Source organism: Bos javanicus, chromosome 28 (assembly GCF_032452875.1).
Source record: "Bos javanicus breed banteng chromosome 28, ARS-OSU_banteng_1.0, whole genome shotgun sequence".
Classification (NCBI taxonomy): domain Eukaryota; kingdom Metazoa; phylum Chordata; class Mammalia; order Artiodactyla; family Bovidae; genus Bos; species Bos javanicus.
In genome coordinates this window covers 29,218,572-29,239,529 of record NC_083895.1, presented here as the reverse complement: position 1 = coordinate 29,239,529, position 20,958 = coordinate 29,218,572, and the positions used below count along the sequence as shown (strand labels likewise).

The 20,958-nt window shown below is 49.3% G+C and overlaps 1 protein-coding gene across 18 annotated transcripts in view; it reads right to left on the bottom strand.

Moving 5' to 3' along the window:
• The window catches only part of LOC133240635 (cadherin-23-like), a 377,180-nt gene that overhangs the window by 69,056 nt on the left and 287,166 nt on the right, over nucleotides 1–20,958 (bottom strand). For all 18 annotated transcript variants that reach the window (XM_061405805.1, XM_061405806.1, XM_061405792.1 and 15 more), the window contains one exon: nucleotides 1,192–1,256. In XM_061405805.1, the coding sequence (XP_061261789.1) occupies nucleotides 1,192–1,256 (65 nt within the window). The remainder of the gene's footprint in view (nucleotides 1–1,191; nucleotides 1,257–20,958) is intronic.

The window sequence follows — 20,958 nt, the reverse complement described above, 5'->3', positions numbered from 1 at the left end:
AAAGTCCCCTGATAGAGGAATGGATAAAGAAGATGCGGTACACATATACAATGGAATGCTATTCAGCCATTACAGAGACTGCAATAATGCCATTTGCGGCAGGACTTAAAGATTATCTAAGTAAAGTAAGTCAGAGAAAGACAAATATCATGTGATATCACTTATATATGGAATATAAAGATGATACAAATAAACTTATTTACAAAATAGAAACAGACTCACTGACTTCAAAAACATACTCGTGGTAACCAAAGGGGAAAGGTAGAGGAAAGGATAAATTAGGTGTTTGGGATTAACACATACAAACCACTGTATGTAAAATCAGCAAGGACCTATTGCATAGCACAAGGAACTCTACTCAATATTCTATGATAACCTATACGGGAAAGGAATCTGACAAAGAATGGATATATGTATTTGTATAACTGAATCACTCCACTGTACATCTGAATCTAACACATTGTAAATCAACTCTGTATGTGTTAGTTGCTCAGTCATGTCCGACTCTTTGTGACCCCACGGACTGTAACCCGCCAGGTTCTTCTGTCCGTGGGATTCTCCAGGCAAGAATACTGGAGTGGGGTGCCATTTCATTCTCCAGGAGATCTTCCCAACCAACGAACTGGGTCTCCAGCATTGCAGGCAGACTCTTTACCATCTGAACCAACAGGGAAGCTCATCAACTATACCCCAATATAAGATGAAAATTAAATTAAAACAAAGTATTGAAGACTTAAAAAAAAATGTGTGTACAATTGCACTCTAAGATTTTTAGAAACTAAAGCAAAAGGGAAAATCTGTTATTTGATTCTCATTTTTCAACAACAGAAGGAAAGGAGAGGAAAAAGTTTGTTAAAATGGTTATTTTTCTCCATTGGCTTAAATGTCCTCCTTGCAAAATAAAGATATTAGGCAAATTATAAAAAAAAAAAAAAGAAAGTAAAAGAAAAAAGCTTCTTCATTCCCCAAACTAAAATCTATTTTTGGGGGTCAGAGAAACTATGCCCCAGAGAGTTTTGGGGATGTGAAGAACACTGTATCACAACCAGGGTCAAACCAGCATCAGTGCCCATGAGTTCTGACTCCCAGCCCAGTTCCCTGGCCATAGGGGCACAGCTCTTCTGGGCACAAGAAGTGTCCTGGGCCAGGTGAGTGGCAGCGGGCCACTGTGGGGGGTTGGGGGGTGCTCACCGGTCAGGGTCATCGCTGAAGAAGTAGTTGACCTCCCCAAAGGTGCCCACATCATTGTCTGTTGCCTGAAACAGTAGGAACAAGAAGTCATTACTGCCTGAGCCAGCTGAGGCTCCAGTGTCACCAGGAAATGTCCACAGTGAATCCACGCTTCCCCTATATGGTTCCCCAGGCTCAAGCAGAATTTTCTAGAGCCATGTGGTTTAATAAGGTTTTCAGCATCACAAATGGAGATTTAATACTGGAGTGCACAGTTCCAAAGGATTGGTCTTCTCCCTAGATTCGTAACCTTGGGAAACCACCCTTCTGGACTCATGTCAGACATTCTCTGCAGATGCTCACAGGGCTTGGACCTATGGAGAGAGACCCTGGACCAGAAGCGTGGGGTCACAACTTGTAGGTCAGCAAAATATCTCAGAAGTGATGGTGGGTTCAACCATCCGGTGGCTTCCTTCAGTGACTCTCCTCCAGCCACCCAAACCTCCAAGGCAGATGTGCTACCCAGAGGGGGAGGCCCTGTGGGGAGATTTCTGGTGTTCCCCCTTCTTTAACCCTGGGAATTAATCCACTGCATGCATGGGGCAGACTGTCATCTGGTTGGCAACCTCTTCTGCTGGAAGCAGTCTGCTGCCCAACTCCCCAGCCATCTTCTTTGGCATCTGTCTCTGCTCGAACAAGTGGTCTGAGTAGGGGCTGCTCTGCCCATGACCTCAGGGAGTGGTCCTTGACCACAGCTGGGGCCTGTGGTCAGAATCCTTCCCTGGAATTCTTATTGCTGCTGGCGATAAGAACTGTCCTCTGGGGTAGTGAAGCTGGAGCGATGGTGAACTGGGAGCTGCTAGATGTGAGAGAGGATGAAAAGAAGGGCTGGTCCTGGTAATTCTAGAGTCCTGAACCTGACACCCCTTCCCACCTCAGTTTGGTTTGTGAGCCCAAGAAGATCTGTCTTATCCAGGCTGGTCCAAGTTGATTTCTGTCGCTGACAGTCAAAAGAGATTCGAGGGAGAGTGACATGCCTTATGCCTAATGATGATGGCAATAATGGTGACCACTGCCAGCCTACACTGCTATCAAACACTTTATATTGTCAAGGGCCACCCATGTTTATTATTACTCATTTTATCCTCACAACTGTCACAGCATGAGGAAAAAGATACACATTTCTACCCATCACACAGATTATAAAACAGGCCCAGACCACAGTGAGGTCCAGTGTAACCTTGCCACCACTCTAGGTCATCAGGAGGTTCAAGCATAGCTGGGCAGTAGCTGGGATTCCCTACTCTGAGTCCAGGGTTCCTCTCTTTAGGCCACCCGACCCTCACCATCCCCTCCCTTCTCAGGACGATGGTAGTTACAATGGAGGTCTGGCTTTTGTGGTTGGGATTTCTGGGCTTCTGCATCGCCCCTGGTGTGGTTACATCCACAGTACAGACGAAGTGACACCATTCAAGTATTTATTCAGCAGTTCCTTAGTAAACATGTGCTCCATACCAGGCACTGTGGCCTCTGCTCCCTCCCAGGCCACGGCCCTAGAGCCGGGCAAACTGCTTCCTGACACCAGCACCAGGAGAGAAAGGCCTTGGGCTGACCTTGGGGTCATCTGTTTTTCACCCATAGCGTCTTGATAAGATCACAGTTGGATAAAGGTTCTGTTGCTAAAAATTTGTTTCAATATATTTTACTGAATATATCAACTGAATATATTCAGTACATTTATTTTTTAGTTCTGAGGTGTAATTAATGAAAATTATTTTATAACTTCATTACACATAAGTTATGATAATATGTGATAGTGTGAAAGTGTTAGTCACTCAATCATGTCTGACTCTTTGCGATCCCATGGATTATAGCCTTCCAGGCTCCTCTGCCCACGGAATTCTTCAGGCAAGAATACTGGAGTGGGTAGCCATTCCCTTCTCCAGGGGATCTTCCTGACCCAGGGATCAAACCCGAGTTTCCTGCACTGCAGGCAGATCCTTTACCATCTGAGCCATCAGGGAAGCCCTGATATTACATTGAGGTATAACCAACAATGGAAAGGATTCCCATTTTTGAGTTAATTAACTACCTATAACCTTACAGATTTCCCTTTTTTCCCCCTGTTTGGTGAGAACACTTAAATTCTACTCTCTCAGCAAATTTCATTTGTACAACACACTGTTATCTACTACAGCCACCACGTTATGCATTAGATCCCCAGACCTTACTCATCTTAAAACTGAACATTTGTATCCATTTATCAGTATCTCCCTATTTCTCTCTCACTTAATACCTTGGTACTAAATACTTTTTTGAGATTCCTTTTACAATTCTTAGGTTCTGTGAAATCTGTTACTTCTATGTGCTTTATGATAAACCTGAATTTTCAAAAAAAATGCTCATTTGTGTTCAGTATGTTCAGTTCAGGAAGGCAGAGAAATAAACGATATATTTCTATTCCAAATGATTTAAATGGAAAAAAATGTGTTTATACTCAAAGGGTTAAAATCTTAGTTTTCCGGAAGGCTTGGTTACCCAGAAGGAAGCCATCTCCAGGGGCTGTGGGCAGCCTGCTTTGTAGGACGGCCTTCTGTATCCAATTTCCACGTAATATCGCCACTGTGCTCAGCAGACTCTGGGCCTCTGTCCTCCCGCTGCCCTGGCCAGGCTCTGAGCACATCCCAGGTTCCCAGGGCACGCAGGGCAAATAAGTGGAAACATAAATGCCAAGCCACTCAACCCACCCTCCAACCCAAGACTGACTCCCGGGCAGACCCTCCCCTGTGCCTGAGACACTCGACAATTCCTTTACCAGCTCCTCGAGCTTGTCATGCGTTTCATCTTCATAACGACTCTGTGTTGCTGCTGTTCAGTCGCTCGGTCATGTCTGACTCTTTGCAGCCCCACTGGCTGCAGCATGCTTGGTAGGTGCTGTTATTAGTACTACCCCCCAGTTTACAGATGGGGAAACTGAGGCACAGAAAGGGTAAACAGCTTATTCGAGGCTTCTCAGCTCAAAAAGTGGCAGAGTTAGGATCTGAACCCAGAATCATCTTGCCACACAATTCACCTCAATGTGTTCTTGCTTCTAAACCAAGAAGAGAACCTGTTCTCAGATGGAGAGGTGCCTGGTTATTCCAGGAGAGAGAAGAACACAACCCCTCATCATAAGCCCACCTATCATCTCACCTTTCAGGGGCCAGAGAAGTGGGGGAGGTGCCCATAAGCCCCTCCGGTTCCACCAGCAATCAACCACATGTATGGTATTACAGGCTACAATAACTGTAGCCTGGTCTGGGGAGGAGACGATCAGATGCCATCAAGCCCCTTGGCGAGCGGTCAGTGTAATGTAGAGACCCCACTTCCAGGTCAGCATTAGTAGCTGAGGTCATTATGTGACCAAAGAGCAATCCCCTGGGGCCTCAGCATTCTCATTTATCAAAGAAAAGGGTCTTGGGAAGCAAGAGGGGCAGAGCCGCGTCTGCCGGGCTCACCTCCTAGCCTAGATGGTGCCAGCACCCAGCAAGTGCTTCACAAATGCTTGGAAAATGAGTGAATCAATTCTAGCAAGAAGGGAGTGGTGAAGAGATGGGGGCAAAGGCGAGAAGAGAGGATTCTAAGGAAAATGGAGGGGCAAAGAGGACAGGGAAAAGGAGGGGCGAGGCCCAGAGGCGCAGAGGGGGTCAGCAGAGTGGGCGTTTCCTGCCCCTGAAGGTCACATCAGGACCCTGGGGAGAAGCCCTTCACATGGGTGTGTCCTATGAAACTGCACTTGGCCTGCTAGAGTGGGGAGGGCCCCTGAGGTCCCCCATCCAGTCCCCTTCACGGTGAGGCTCAGGGAAATTAGGTGATGAGCCCCTGGGGATAAGACGGGACTGTCTTCTGTCTCTAGGCCGACACTGGCCTCTACCACCCCTCCGAGTCCCCACTCCCTCCCCGAGTGGGCTGAGCACAGCCTGGTTCCCACGGTGACCTCCTTCCCGGGGGGCCTCTTGCTGCCTGCCCAGGCCGCCGATGCTGACCAGGGAAGATTTGTGAGTCCTTTACTGCCACCGTCTAATGACCGTATGAAATATGTATGCCTGGTGAAGAGGAGAGGGAGAACTTTCATTTTTCAAGTGCATGAAGCAGAATAATATGAAGACGAAAAGCTGCTTCTGTGCGCCTGCCAGGGTGGGGGCAGCCGGGACTGACACAGAGGGAGGGCCTGGCTGGGGTGCTCGGGCCAGGGCCAGGCTGTAGTGCGGCCAGTCAGGGGCCCTGTGCCCAGGACAAGGCAGCCAACTGGACCCACTAGGCAGCCCTGCGGGAGACCCTCCTTTACAGTCATCCTTAGCCGTGCAGTCCGGCCTCATCTCAGCTGGACCACGTGCAGCTCTGGGACCTGACATGTCCTCTGGCTCCCCAAGGTTGGGTCAGGCCTCCATCCTGCCAGAGACAGCCTGACTGCAGAGAGGGATGAAGCTGTGCCAGGGTGGGGTTGTGGCTCAGGAAAGCTCGGATCTCTGTCATCTGTAGCTACACCTGCATTCACATACACACCACACAGGTTAAGGTGTACTATACACTTAACTCAAAAAAGATTTTGAGCCCTGTGCCAGGCAGGCACACCAGGGGATACAGAAATAAGGTACAGACTTGTCTGTCAAGGGGAGGGAACGGGGCACACACAGGCAGATTTCAGGAATGGCAGACTGTTCCTAACGGCACATGTTTCAATGTGCCAAAGTCCAAAGTCCCAACGGCAGATTGTTTCATTCTGACCACATCTATAAATGGTAGGTGCTTAAATAGCCCTCGGATCTTGTCTTTAACAGACAAGGAAAGAGACAGGATGATAAGGAACTTGCCCGAGATGTCACAGCTGCTAAGCAACAGAGATCGCTTCCGAATCCCTGTGCTGAAAACCATTTAGCACCTTGTGGGACAGGCCCTGGGAGCTCCATCCTGTGGAGGCCAGGGAGCAGCTCGGTTCTGCCTGCTCTGCTACCCGCCTGCAACCTGGCCCATGCAGGCAGGGCTCTGTCCCACCCACTTACTGCTGGTTACCATACTTTTCACAACAATCTCCTTCCCAGACCTTGCTTTGTGCTTGAGCAACGGAAAGATCAACAGATGAATTAGGTGCCAGACAGTGACCACTGGCTCCCCTTTAAGAAGGTGGGTTTGAGGAGTGACCAGGGGACAGTGCAGAGAGAACAAATGTCCTCCTCAGGCCATGAACACCCCCTCCCTCCTGCCACGTTCTGAGAACGCTCTGTCTCCCTAAAGGGTCACCCCCAGGATCTTTCAGGCCAGTCAGAGGGCTGCAAGGATGGGGGAAGGGGATGGCCAGGATGGGTGGCTCTCACACTGTACCTGGCGACTCTAAGAAATGCAGAACCAGGGTTCCAGGTGGGCCCCTGAGCTGTGCTCCTGGCCCTCCCTCTGACGCCTGTGTGACCCCGCTGCTATCCCACCTCGGCTAGAGTCTCACCCACAGGTACATACTAGCACATTCTGCCACTTGCCAAGATGCTCACAAGAGGCCCAGGGATAAGGTGGCAAAACCTGGGGACCACGGCATCAAAGCCCTGCACAGTCCAGCTGGCCTTGGTGATTCTGCATCCAGGTCTCCCTGATGAACCCAAAGCGTCCTCCTGCCTGGTCAACCATAACTGCTGTCCACACTCTGGCCCCGCCCTCAGAGCCCACCCCTAGAGCCCCCTCCCTTAGGGAGCTCCCTGGCTGCTCACTGTTCTTGGCCTGAGAGCCCCTAGCTGGACTGGTTTGGGAACAGTCTGCCATTCCTGAAATCTGCCTGTGTGAGTCCCGTTCCCTCCTCTTGACAGACAAGTCTGTACCTTATTTCTATATCCCCTGGTGTGCCTGGCACAGGGCTCAAAATCTGCCAAATTTAGTAAAGTCTGGGATTTTCATTGCCAGACACTGAGGGCTAGCTTGGCCTTCCTTCTGTTGGGGGGCTAATGCTCCCTATCAGCAGGGCAGGGGCTTCTTGAGTGGCTCAGGAGGCAGGGCTGGGGTTCATAAAGCATCCCCAATGAGTCTCCCAAGCTCAGATCTCTTGTCCAAGCTCTGTACTGACCAAACCCCAGAGGCAAGTGGGGTGGGGGCGAGCACTCAGTGAAGGGCCCTCACAGTCAGCCTGTGGCACGTGCAGGGCAGGTGAGGAGGGCACAGTGGGTCTTGAGGGGCCGATGGGGGGGCACCTGGCATACCTCAGAAACAACCTCTACCAAGATGATGACCAGACTTGCGCTCAGTCATGTACTCAGTAAACACTTTCCGACATTTCCAATGCGCCCGCTACCATCCCAGGCCTTATGCTACAGTCATAAGCATGACAACACTCTTGCTGGAATGTGACTTACAATCAGAAAGCAGAGACAGACAATAACGGAGAAGAGAAATAGCTAAATAACAGACAGTCACAAGAATGTTGGGGAAATACAGAAGATGGGCTAGCAGGTGACTGGGGTTGCCGGTTTAGATCGATTTGTCTGTGAGAGGCTCCTTGGCAAAGTGTACTTGGGTCCACAGGACAGTCATGGCTAGACACCGAGAAGCCCGGTAGGTCCTGGTGAGAACTGCTCTCACTGAGGCCTGGAGGTGGCTCAGACTGTCTCTGCCTCCCCAGCAGAAGCGTCTGCAGCCCAGGAAGACCACCGGCAGGTCAGCATCTGTCCCTGTGGTCAGTTCGAGGGAGACGGTTCGGCTGGGACTGGCTGCTGCCCAGGGCCTGATTTATAAGGCGTCTCCTCTGATTCTCCCCAACACTGGCATTACTAGCAAAACTAATTCCCTCATTTGGGCCTTTATAATTGCATCCAAGAGTGCTTATTTCCGTGATGGACAATGCTGGCAGAAGTGTAATTTTCTTCTGCTGACAAAAAGGAGAAAAAATAAATACACGGAGGGGAAAATTCCAAAGGTTAAGACAAGGTGAACCTGCAGTGGGGGAACAGCCATCCCTAGACAGGCCAGGCTGTGTCAGAAACATCCAACTCTCCCCTGGCTCTAGGGTGGGGCGGGGGGCAGAGGACCCCCTGCCATTTCCCTTTGAGCACTTACTGTGTGTCAGGAGCTGTGCCGGGCATTTCCCATGCTCTATTTCATCCTGTCTCCCTCAGAGTCCTATGGGACCAGCACCAATATTATTTCTGTCTCAGAGATGGAAGGAACTGAGGCTCAGAAAGGTTGGTCAACTTGCCCAAGGTCAAACAGTACCAGGACATGAACCCAATACAGTCAACTGCAAGACAGATGCTCTCAGCCACTCCCCTCCCCTCCAGCCGGTCCCCCGTCGGCGGGGCCAGGGAGAGGTGTCCTCCTGCAGTTTGAGAGCTCAGCCACGGGGTCCAGCCGCTCCCACCGGGCCACTGTCCCCACCCTGGAGATGAGGCCCCCACAGGCAGTCTTTTCCTTCAGAGGCTCTGCCTCCAGCCTCTGCCTGGAGGCTCCAGCAATTCTGGTTGTACCCATCACAGAGGACACAGGGGCTTCCGGCGTGGTGTCCTCAGCCAAGACACCTGGCCCTCAAAGCAAGTCCCCCACTCCATCTCGTCCCACCCAAGCTTAGTCTTGGTGTGTGCAGGTGGCTCAGGGCCTAGACTGGGGGAGGCTGCCATCTGCTAAAGACGGGGGCAGCCTGGTGGCTGTGGGCACCCTACTGACTTGCGCAGGGCTTTTCCCTAGCACCTTGGGGATATAACTCTCCCTTCAACTTGGATGGCAGGGCTCTATACTCAGACCAGCTCCCTGCCCTCTGATGCTCATCACAGCATTTCACCCCGACTCCCAAGGACCTGTCATGTCAACAGCAGTCAGGTCCTCCTGTCTCTTCCCCAAAGCTCCCTCCTGACCCAGGCTTTTTGACAGTGAGCAGACGCCATCTCTCACCCTCTTCCATTCACTTGCCCTGGGCCAGAGGCCTCCCTTGCAGGCTCTCTGCCTTGCCGATACCATTTCCATGGGTTCCCAAACCATCCTGTCATCCCTCGTCATGGCGCTGCAGACGCCCACCCATTGATGCTGGGCCTTACGCCCCAACCTGACTCCCACCTGCTCGGGCCCCCTGGGTCTGCCTCTGGCTCAGCAGAAGCTGCTGCACTCTGATACCCTGATCCCCCACCTCGGGCAGACGCCCTTCTCACTCCTGTTTCTAAACACCACCCCTCTGCCCTTCTTTATGGCTAGAAAGTCCTGCTCTTGTGTCTTCTCTCATCCATCCTATGCCGTCTCAGTTTCCTCGACCTCACTCTCTCTTCTCTACACACACATGTACACACTCCTTGCCACTCACCCTCTCTCTCTCCCTCCGTGTGTCTCGGGCAGCTCCCCATACCTCCCTGTCCTCACATACTCTCACCCTCACATACTCTCACATAAACCTGTCTGGCTCAGATGGACCACATCCTGCCACATACTCACATATACCAGCACATGAGCATCTGCATCCGCCCTCAGTCTTGAGCCACCCCTACCCTGATCCCAGCCTCAGCCCCCGTGGCCCCTCCACACCCCTTCCCCAGCCACCTATGCGCCTCTTCCTGGGGCCGGCAGCTGGCAGGCACACACTCAATCACTCCCCACCAGCGTCCACACTCCCGTCACGCACGCTTGCCCGGATGCCCCGCATGGGCTTCTGCTCTGAAGCAAGGCGGGCCCAGCTGCCTTCCCCAGCAGCCCCAGGTCCCGGCAGCCGTGGCAGGCAGTGGGCACCGGCGAGCAGTTCTGCTCCTGTGCACAAATCTGCAGAGAAGGGCACACAGTACAATTTGTTCAGGAAACAATAGCAATGTTTGACATGTCATAAGGATTGATGGAGCAGAAATTTACATGGGAGAATGCATTTTTAAACAGCTCCACGGAGCCCCGGTGCTTCACTGGTAATGCTTTCCACATTTATCTTTCACTGAGCCCCTCTGAATAACTCTTTAAACTATGTAAGATTAACTGCACTCTTGCAAGCTTGCGGTGGGGTGGTAGTGGTTGGGGGTTGTTGCTGTGTGAGGCAGGGAAGGACTCCTCTGGAGGAACCCAGTATCCCAGAGGCTGGGGTGGCCTCCACTTGGCCTGAGTAGGCCCTCTCCCCTATTGCCACACTCCCTCCCATGTGGCTGTGGACGAGGATTTCAGCTTCTCTCTAGGACACAAAGCCTATGACCAGGAAATAGCATCTGGTCTGTGCCCACTTCCAGGGAAATGCTTGTTGTGTCATTTCTGTCGTCATCTCAGAAGGAAGCTATCTGACCCAAGAAGGAAGCCAGGGCTCACGGGTGAGGGCATGGTGAGGGGTGGGCAAATGAGGTTTGGCTGGAAGTTGTTGCTGTGAGTACCTTCCTGGGGGTTCTTGGCCTAGGGGTGGGGTCCCACACTCCTGGGAGGAAAAGAAATGGCAGCAGTAAAGAAATGACAGTAAGGAAAGGCCTCCCACTGGACGTCATGTAGGGTAAGAAGGTGAGTGCTCTGGGTGGGCAGTGGGACCAGGGAGTGAGCAAGAGGGTGCAGGAGAGATCCCGGGGAGGCTGTGGGCCATGGGAAGAAAGATACATTCAGGAAAGTCCCCAGGGCCTGCTCTCGGCCTTCTGAGTGTGAGGAGGCTTTAGGACAAAGGCTGGGGACAGAGGCTCAGAGCCCATGATCAGCTGAGTCGCCGAGTGGGAGGGCAGTTAGGAAAGCGTGGGGACCCGGTGGGTGGTGGACCTGGGGTGGATGGCCACCACTCCATGGCGCATGCCCACGCCGCACTACCTGCGGTCCTAGCACTGAGCGCAGAGAAGGCCTCAGGATGTCTCAGTCCACCTTCCCTATGGGAGTCAACAGCCAGTGGGACGTGGGGAGAGCCCCTCTGTTCTGCCTGCTGGAGGGTGAGAAATGTCCTTCTCCCTGGGAGGCCGGCACCAAGGCCCTCAAAAGGACCTGTGGCTCTGTGCAGGGTCGTGAAAATCCCTCCAAAAGGGGAGGGCGAGATCTGGGGTCTGGTCCAGCTTCTGCCCAAACATAAGCTGTGGGACTCTGAGGAAGACCCTGGCTTCTCGGCCCACATGCTGCAGAGCCTCCTGACCGTCTGCCTGCTTCTCCTCTGATGCTAGCAGCCCATCCTCCACCAGAGCCAGACGGAGCATCTGGCCACACGGGACACCATTCTCCAGCTTAGAAGACTCCCAGGGCGCTGAAGACAGTCCCAACTGCTTGTGGCATCCCTGAGGCCTGATGTGGGCCAGCCTCTGTGGCCTCTGACTTCCTTTCCTGGCATATTTGCCAACAACCACGGTCACATGCTCTCTAATCCTAAGTTTCTCATCTGTAAAATGGGGCTAATGACAGTAGCTGCCTCATGGGATTGGTGTGGGGAGACCCGTGCCTGGCGCATAGGAACCTGCTGTCCAAGTGGAGCCAGTATTCATCGTTCCACGCACAGTTCTAACTATTCACTCTTTCTGGCCCTCAGCAGACCTGCTCCTGCTGAGCCCTCTCTCAGCCTGGCCCTCCTGCCTGCAGCGGGCTGGTGGAGGAGGAGGGGAGTGGCCCTGAGCCCTGTGGGAGGGGGAGCTCCAGCAGGGGCCAGACCCAAGCCCCGCCTATTGCTGTGTCCATCTGCAGCAGGGGGAGGAGGAATGAAAGCTAAGAATGGGCTGACAAGCGCACTTAAGGCGTGGGGTCCTCAGCTTGCTTGTTACTGGACATGGTGTTGTTCTTGGGCTCCTCCACCCCTTCCTTATTTCTATTTTAAAACCTGGAAATAAAAACTGATGGGGAGCAAATTGCTCTGGCCAGAGGCTCTGTGCTTAAAGAAGTTGTCACAGGAAAGCAATTACGGGATGTCAAGGGCTGTCAGGGTGGCCATGGCTGCCTGCACCTCATGCCTGACGCTGCCTGGTGGTCCCCGGGCCTCCTGCTGGGGAGATGCCACGTTGGTCTAGGGGGCCCCAAGGAGGCAGGGGGATAACTGCCATCACTGTCCTGCTGAGTATCAGCTCTGGGCCTGGCAGAGCTGTGAGAAACGTGGCATGATTTGGCCCTAGTCCTTAAAGCGACCAGCAAGATGGGACCACAATCCCATTTTACAGGTGAAGCAATTCCAGCTGATATGACTGCAAAAACAGAAACAGCAGCTCACTCTTGCTTAGTCCTTACTGGGCTCTAGGATTTACTCCAAGAAATCTACAAATATTAGCACATTTCATTTCCACTCCTACTCTGTGAGATAAGTACTAATTCTACCCTCATTGTAGGGAAAGTGCTCAGCTGCAGCAGAAGCTTCCAGCACCACACACGACCCCCTGTGCCCACTTCCAGGCACCAGGCTGCTTTAGGGGAAGCGCCTGTGCCTCTCCTGTCCTGTGGACTTGCTTCTTAAGGGAGCAGTTGGAATGATGGGGTGGCCACATTCCCCAGAAGCTGCCCCCACTCAAATGGGGCTAGGACTCATTGGACCCATATCCTAGCCTCCTTGTCCTGAGCTCGGATAGCTCAGGCACAACCTTCCCACTGATTTCCCAGCGGATGGCACTCCAGGAGCCCCCCGTGGAAACAAGCTTCACGGTGCCATCTTGAGTGACCTCGTCTCACTTCCTACTCCCATCTGAGTTTCCTGGGGTCACCTCCCAAGTAAACTGCCTGTCTTCATGTCCCTGTCTCAGAGTCGGCTTCTGGGGAGCCAGGCCTCAGACACGAGCCTCAGGCTGGATGCTGGGCACCCATGGTGTGTCCGACAGTATGCGCCCAGTCCTCTTGGTACTCACAGTGGCCACGGCTCAGGGACAGCTGCTACTTAGCTCAGGGTCCTGCAGTTGGTCACTGAGAGGTGGGACTCAAACCTTCAATCTGTCTGACACTTGCACACGGAAATCAAAGAGCAAAGAAATGCCACTCCTAACTCTTCTATAATGCTGTCTGTCCACTTCTTTATGCCCTTGGGCTTGAGCAAGACTCAACCGAGTGCCTTTAAAAAAAAAAAATCACATCAGACCCCTTCAAACAAAGAAGACTGGAATGCAGAAAGTCATTTTCCCAGGGATATGGGAGGGTGACTGGGGGTGAACGTGATCCTCACAATCAGAAGGGACTCAAGGCCAGTTATCAAGATGGGATTATGTGGTAGAGGATGAGAAGGGGAGAGTGCCAGAGAAATATGGAGACAGACGTCGTGGCTGAGGCTCAGTCAAGTGGGGCCTGATGTGCAGAGGAGATGGAAGGAGGAGGAAAAGACAGTCCAATCAACCCCCTGGGATGCAGCCAAGCTGTGGTTGGGAACGCCTCCCCTCACTGCTGGATCTCACCACTCAATCCTTGCCTGGAGTCTGAGCCCCTCCCTCCTCTCCTTGCTTGCTCCCATGGGATGCAACAGGCGGTTCCAGGCCTAGTGGGAAGGTGGGCAGAGGGACCTGGATGGGACTCATGTCCCAGGACACATTCCCACTCAAGGTGACCTGGAGCTGGGTGGCACAGCTCCCATGCCTGCTGCCATCGGTGGGCTCTGACTGGGCCAGCACGTGTGTCTCACTAATGAACCGCATTGATTCCACATCTCCTGTTGTCTCCCTAAATGGCAAGTCACACATCTGATAGATTAAATACTCACACGATTGCCCACCTGACATCTCCATCACTCCACCTACAGGTCCCTAATGAATTTTACAGCCCCACAACGACAGAAGAAATTAAGGTCAAAGTCTGACGCAAGAACTATAAATCACCCGTGATCATGAGCCCAGCAGAGGGCTGCAGTCCCAGCCCCTCTCACACCTGAGCCAGTCCAGCCCAGGGACTGGTGGTGAGACAGCCAGACTGTGTGTATCAGTGTGGGCTTGGAGCAGGGGGTGTGCTGGGCGCCTTCGTGCCTGAGAAGCAGCCCCCATCCATAGACATTTGGGTTTCCTCACTCCTCTGCCCATTCCACAAGTAGTTAGAATGCTCTACCTAAGACTGAGAAATGAGCCAACAGGAGAGCAGCGCATCTCATTTATACAGACTTGCTTCCCGAGGAGTTCAGAACAGTTTAGCCACACTGCTCTAAAAATGCCTCAGAACAGGCAGAGGATTCAACAGCCTTCTGTCCATTTTGCAGACAGAGAAACTGAGGCTCATGGAGAAAACGGGTTTTCCCAGGGTCCTTCAGCAAACTGAATCATTGACCTTCTGACTTCAAGGCTGCAGGTCTTATGACAATGGGAGCCTAAAGGGATTTTTGATCCTGGTCCTGTTTCTCCTTCGTTGGGTATCCTGGGTAGAGAGAGGGAGCTCTGGGCCTTGGGTTCAGCCTGGACATCAGCCAGCCCAGTTTCCATTCTGTCACACCTCTCTGCCCCATAGTTTCACCAGGTGAGCCTTGGAGGGGTTCAGTCTCTAAGGGAAGGCTGTGGTGCCTCATGGTGAAGGCAAGGGCTCACCCTCAGCTCTGCCTGTTCCACAGGTGTGTCCTCTAGCAAGCGGTTAACTACTCTGAACCTCAGTGCTCTCATCGATAAAGTAAGGACACTAATTTCTGCCTCACCAGGTTGTCGTGGCGATTCAATGAGATAACACACAGAAGCTGCTTCGTTTGGCACCAGGCACTTAGCGTTAGTGCCTGTCATCTGTATAGCATGCACTCTGTGGCAGGCGCTGCACAAAGTTTACATTATCTCACCGACCCCCCACAACAAATCCATAAGGAACTATCGTCATGGTCATTTTCCAGGAGAGAAAACTGAGGCCACACAGAGGTTATCTGGCAGAGACTTAAACACCCACACCACCTTTCTCAAGTGAACCAGGCTTTTTGGGTGGCACAACACTACCTGGCTGAAATAGTACATTTCCCATCTTCTTTTGTGGATACGCACATTCACACAACTAAATTAGAGTTAACACCTATCCTCCTGAAACTCTTCCAAAAACTTTCAGAGGAAGGACCACTCCCATACTCAATTATATGAGGCAACCATCACCCTGATCCCAAGATGAGAAAAAGATACCAAAAAAAAAAGAAAATAACAGGCCAATAACATTGATGAACAGAGACGCAAAAATCTTCAACAAAACACTAGCAAAAAGAATTCAACAGTAAGTTTAAAGGATCATGCATCATGATCAAGTGGGAATTCTCCCATGGATACTAGGACTTTTCAATATCTGCAAATCAAACAGTGTAATACACCACTTTAAAAAACTGAAGAATAAAAACCTTATGACCATCTCAATAGATACAGAAAAAGCTTTTGATAAAATTCAACACTCATTTATGATATAAATTTTCTAGAAAGTGGGCAGAGAGGGAACCTATCTCAACATAATAAAGGCCATATATAGCAAACTCACAGCTAACATTGTACTCACAGGTGAAAAGCTGAAAGCACTTCCTCTAAGATCAGGAAAAAGACAAGGATGTCCACTTTGTCACATTTATTCAACATAGGTTTGGAAGTCCTAGCCACAGCAATCAGAGAACAAGAAGAAATAAAAAGGAATCCAAACTGGAAAAGAAGTAAAACTGTCGTATTCTGCAGATGACAAGATACTATATAGAGAAAATCCTAAAGATGCTACCATAAAACTACTAGAGCTCATCAATGGATTTGGTAAAACTGCAGGATACAAAATTAATACAGAGGAATCAGTTACATTCCTATACACTAACAATGAAAGATCAGTAAGAAAAATTAAGGAAACAGTCTTATTTACTATCACATCAAAATGAATAAAATACTTAGGAACAAACCTATTTAAAGAAGCAAAAGACCTGTACTCTAAAAATTGTAAGATGCTGATGAAAAAAACTGAAGATGACGCACACAGATGGAAAGATATACCACAGTCTTGGATTTGGAGAATCAATTTTGACTATCTAAGGCTATCTACAAATTACCAATGTCATTTTTTTTAAACAGAACTACAACAAAAATTTTAAAAGCTGTATGGGGACACAAAAGGCTCCAAATAGCCAAAGCAATCCTGAAAAAGAAAAACAAAGCTGGAGGAATCAGGCTCCCTGACGTCAGACTATACTACAAAGCTACAGTAATCAAGAGAGTATGGTACTGGCACAAGGCCGGAAAGACAGATCAACAGAACAGGACAGAAAGCCCAGAACTAAACCCAGGCACCTATGGTCAATTAATCTGTGATAAAGGAGGGAAGACAACAAAATGGATAAAAGACAATCTATTCAATAAATGTTGCTGGGAAACCTGGACAGCTACATGTAAAAGAACATTCCCCAACACCATACACAGAACTAAACTCAAAATGGATCAAAGACCTAAATATAAGATTAGACACTATAAAACCCTTAGAGCAAAACAGAAGCAGAACACTCTGACATAAATCACAGAAGTATCTTCTTTGATCCATCTCTTAGAATAATGAAAATAAACAAATAGGTCCTAGTTAAACTTGAAAGCTTCTGCACAGCAAATGAAACCATAAGCCAAACAAAAATATAATCCACATGATGGGAGAAAATATTTGCACATGAAGCAACTGACAAAGGATAAATCTCCAACAATATAAGCAAAATATATGCAGCTGTATTAAAAACAAACCCAATCAGACAATGGGCACATCTAAATGGACATTTCTCCGAAAATGACATACAGATGGCCAAAAAGAGCATGAAAAGATGATCAACATCACTAATGATCAGAGAAATGCAAATCGAAACCACAATGAGGCATCTCCTCATACCAGTCAGAATGGCCATCATCAGAAAGTCTACAAATAAATACTGGAGAGGGTGTGGAGAAAAGAGAAACCTCCTAGGCTATTAGTGGGAATGTAAACCGATACATTTGGAGAAGGAAATGGCAACCCACTCCAGCGTTCTTGCCTGGAGAATCCCAGGGACAGAGGAGCCTGGTGGGCTGCCGTCTCTGGGGTCGCACAGAGTCGGACATGACTGAAGCGACTTAGCAGCAGCAAACTGATACAACCACGATGAAGAATAGTATGGATATTTCTTTAAAAGTAGAAATAGAACTATCATATGATCCAGCAATCCCACTCCATATATCCAGAGAAAATCATAGCGTGAAAGGATATACAGGCACCCCAGTGTTCACTGCAGCCCTATTCACAATAGTCAAGACATGGAAGCAATCTAAATATCCCTCAACAGAGAACTGGGTAAAGAAGATGTGGTACATATATACAATGGACTATTACTCAGTCATAAAAAAGAAGAAAATGCCATTTGAAGCAATATGGACGGACCTAGAGATTTTCATACTAAGTGAAGTAAGTCTGACAGAGAAAGCCACATATCATAGGCTATCACTCATATGGAGAGTCTAAAAAATGATACAAATGAACTTGTTTACAAAACAGAAGCAGACTTACAGACATTGAAAACAAATTTATGGTTACCAAAGGGGAAATGTGGTGGGAAGGGATTAATCAGGAGTTTGGGATTAATGTACACACACTACTATATATAAAGTAGAGAACCAACAAGTACCTACTGTATAGCACAGGGAATTCTATTCAATATTCTGATAATCTGTACAAGAAAAAAAAATCTTGGACTTCCCTGGTGGTACAGTGGATAAAAATCTGCCTGCTAATGCAGGGGCACAGGTTCAATCCCTGGTCCAGGAAGACTGAACGTGCTGTGCAGCAACTAAGCCCGTGTCCGACAACTATCGAGGCCTTGCTCTAGAGCCTGTGAGTTGCAACTGCTGAAGCCCACGTGCCCTAGAGCCTGTGCTCCACGACAAGAGGAGGCACCACAGTGAAGAGCCCATGTGCTGCAACAAAGAGCAGCCCCTGCGCACTGCAACCAGAGAAAGCCCGCATGCAGCACATGGTCCAGGGCAGCCAAAAAGAATCTGAGAAAGAATTAATACATGTATATGTGTAACTGAATCACTCAGCTATATACCTGAAACTAATATTGTAGACTAACTGTACTCCAATAAAATTTTTAAAAAATTAACTCAAAATGGAAGAAAGATGTAAATATAAGACCTCAAACCATAAAACCTGAAAAGAAAACACAGGTGGGGAGCTCCTTGACTTAGTCTTAGTGATGATTTTTTTCTGGCTTTGATGCTTAAAGCAAAAGTAATGAACTAAAAAAATAAACAAGTGGGACTACATCAAGTTAAAAAGCTTCCAAACTTCAAAAGAAACCAACAAAATAAAAAGATAACCTACTGAATGGGAGACTACATTTGCAAATCACATATCTGGTAAGGGGTTCATATCCACACCTATGGAATGCGTACAGCTCACTAGCAAAAACCCAAACAATCTGATTAAAAAATGGGCAGGGGATCCGAATAGGATTTTTTCCAATGATGATGTGCAGATGGCCAACAGGTACTTGAAGAGGTACTCAACATCGCTCATCATCAGGGAAATGAAATTCCAACCATGGAGAGCTATCACCTCATACCCATTAGAATAACTACCATCACGAAGATAACAAACAACAAGTGTTGATGAGAAGGTGGATAGAGAACCCTTGCGCACTGCCGCTGGGAATATAAACTGGTGCAGCCACTGTGGAAAACAGTATGGAGATTCCTCAAAAAAATTAAAAACAGAGCTACCAAACGATTCAGCAATTCTAGTTCTGGATATTTACCTGAAGAAAAGGAAACACTAATTTGAAAAGATATCTGAACTCCCATGCTGACATCAACTTTTTTTTAAACAATAGCCAAGATACAGAAACAAACTAAGTGTTCATTGAGAGAGAATGAATGCTAAGTCGCTTCAGTCGTGTCCGACTCTGTGCAGCCCCAGAGATGGCAGCCCACCAGGCTCCCCCGTCGCTGGGATTCTCCAGGCAAGAACACTGGAGTGGGTTGCCATTTCCTTCTCCAATGCATGAAAGTGGAAAGTCAAAGTGAAGTCACTCAGTCGTGTCCGACTCTTCGAGACCCCACGGACTGCAGCCCACCAGGCTCCTCCGTCCATAGGACTTTCCAGGCAAGAGTACTGGAGTGGGTTGCCATTGCCTTCTCCGAGAGAATGAATAAAGAAGATGTATACATGCAATGGAATATTATTCAGCCATAAAAAGATGGAAATTTTGCCTTGTTGACAATATGGATGAATATCCTTGAGGGCAGAAAGCTAACTGGAATAAATCAGACATAGAAAGACAAATACTATATACTCTTACTTAAAAGTAGAATTTAAACAACCACCACCACCACACCCAGCTCACAGCTACAGAGAACACATTGCTGGTTGCCAAAGGCTGGGATGGAGATGGGTGAAATGAATAAAGGAGGTCAAAAGGTACAAACATTATAAAATAAGTTCTGAGGATGTATGTAGAGTATGGTGACTATCGTTAATGATACTTTACTGTATATTTGAAAGTTGCTAAGACAGTAGATCTTAAAAGTTCTCATTAAAAAAATGAAATCTAGTAGAATAAAACAGAAAGAACTAGGGTGTATTATCACACTTAGTAGGGAAGTATTGCTATGTCCTACACATGGATGTGTGTGAGTGTGTCTTCTGGGTTATGAAGTTAAATGTAATTTTTATTATGGATCATGATTAAAAAAAAAAGTTTAAAAAACATTAAGCAAGCCAATGGGCGTACGGGACGTTGAGCCACTCCAGAAACAAGGTGAAAGGAACTGTAGCTGTCTTCCCCCCAACAAGGATGATGCAGTAAGATTAGGCTACTCCAGACTCACAAGCTCAGCTCAACAGAACCCTAAACCTCTGCGGGCCCCCTCCCTGCTCCCGCAGCCATTCTGCCTCCTGCTTCCAGGGTCAGCTTTCAGGCCTGTCCCCTCCCCTGCTGACCCATTCCAAGGTTCCTGACCCACCCAATACAGGTGGACTTTGTCGGACATTTGCTTTACTGCGCTGATGAACTCATTCCAGCCCCGGCTGCACTTACAGCTGCCCACTATTCCCTCACTCGCGGGGTCCATTCCATCTTCTTTGCTCTGGTGTCTTCTGAGAAACTGCCTGAGAGAAGCAATCGGCAGCAACCCTACTGCAGGGGGTCTGACAGGAGCAGAGGGAAGGGAGTCACAGTTCCTGATGTAGGAGGGGAGTGTCAGGGGCAGGCGGTCGCATGCTGTCGGGACAGACAGACAGCCTGCGGGCATCCAGCAGAATCCCTTAATTTTACAGAAGAGGACACCAAGACCCTGGGAGCAGGGACCTGCACAAGGTCACCCAGCGACGACGTAGCTCCAGCTTCTGGAGGGCAGGCTGGGCTCATCTCTCTGGACTCTGGAAACAGCTGATTTCAACAATAGGCTGGAGCTCAGCATGGGAATGGACACCTCATAGTGACAAGCAGCAAGTGGGAGGTAGGCCCCAGGGCTTTGGAATCAGGCAGATCCAGGTATGAATCCTGGCTTGGTCACTTGCTCTGCTGGCTGACCCTGGACAGGTTACTAAACCTCTCTGGGCTTCCGTTTCTTTCTTCTGGACAATGGGTCCAGGAAGAGGCACATAGCATGCTGTAAAGTGCTTGCCATTTCTACACTAAGCTTACAGCATGGGCTCACCAGGTCTGTGATGATGAACAATAGTGTCCTTTTTTTTTGGACAAAGGGGCAAAGGTCAGCAGCAGACATAGCTGTTCCTGTCAAGGATGGGAATTCTGGAGGCATCAGTGAGAGAGGCGTGAGAGGCCTGATGGAAAACGAGGCTTTAGATCAATTTGCCAAAAATCAAGCAGTCGAGCGACTAAATGGCAGGAAACTGCTGGACCCTGAACAAGGTCTGGGACAATCCACTTAAGGGCCGAGCTGGGGGAGCCCTGGCTCTCCATCCAGACCCAGGCTCTAGGCAGTCAGAGGCAGCAGCCCCTGGCCTCCA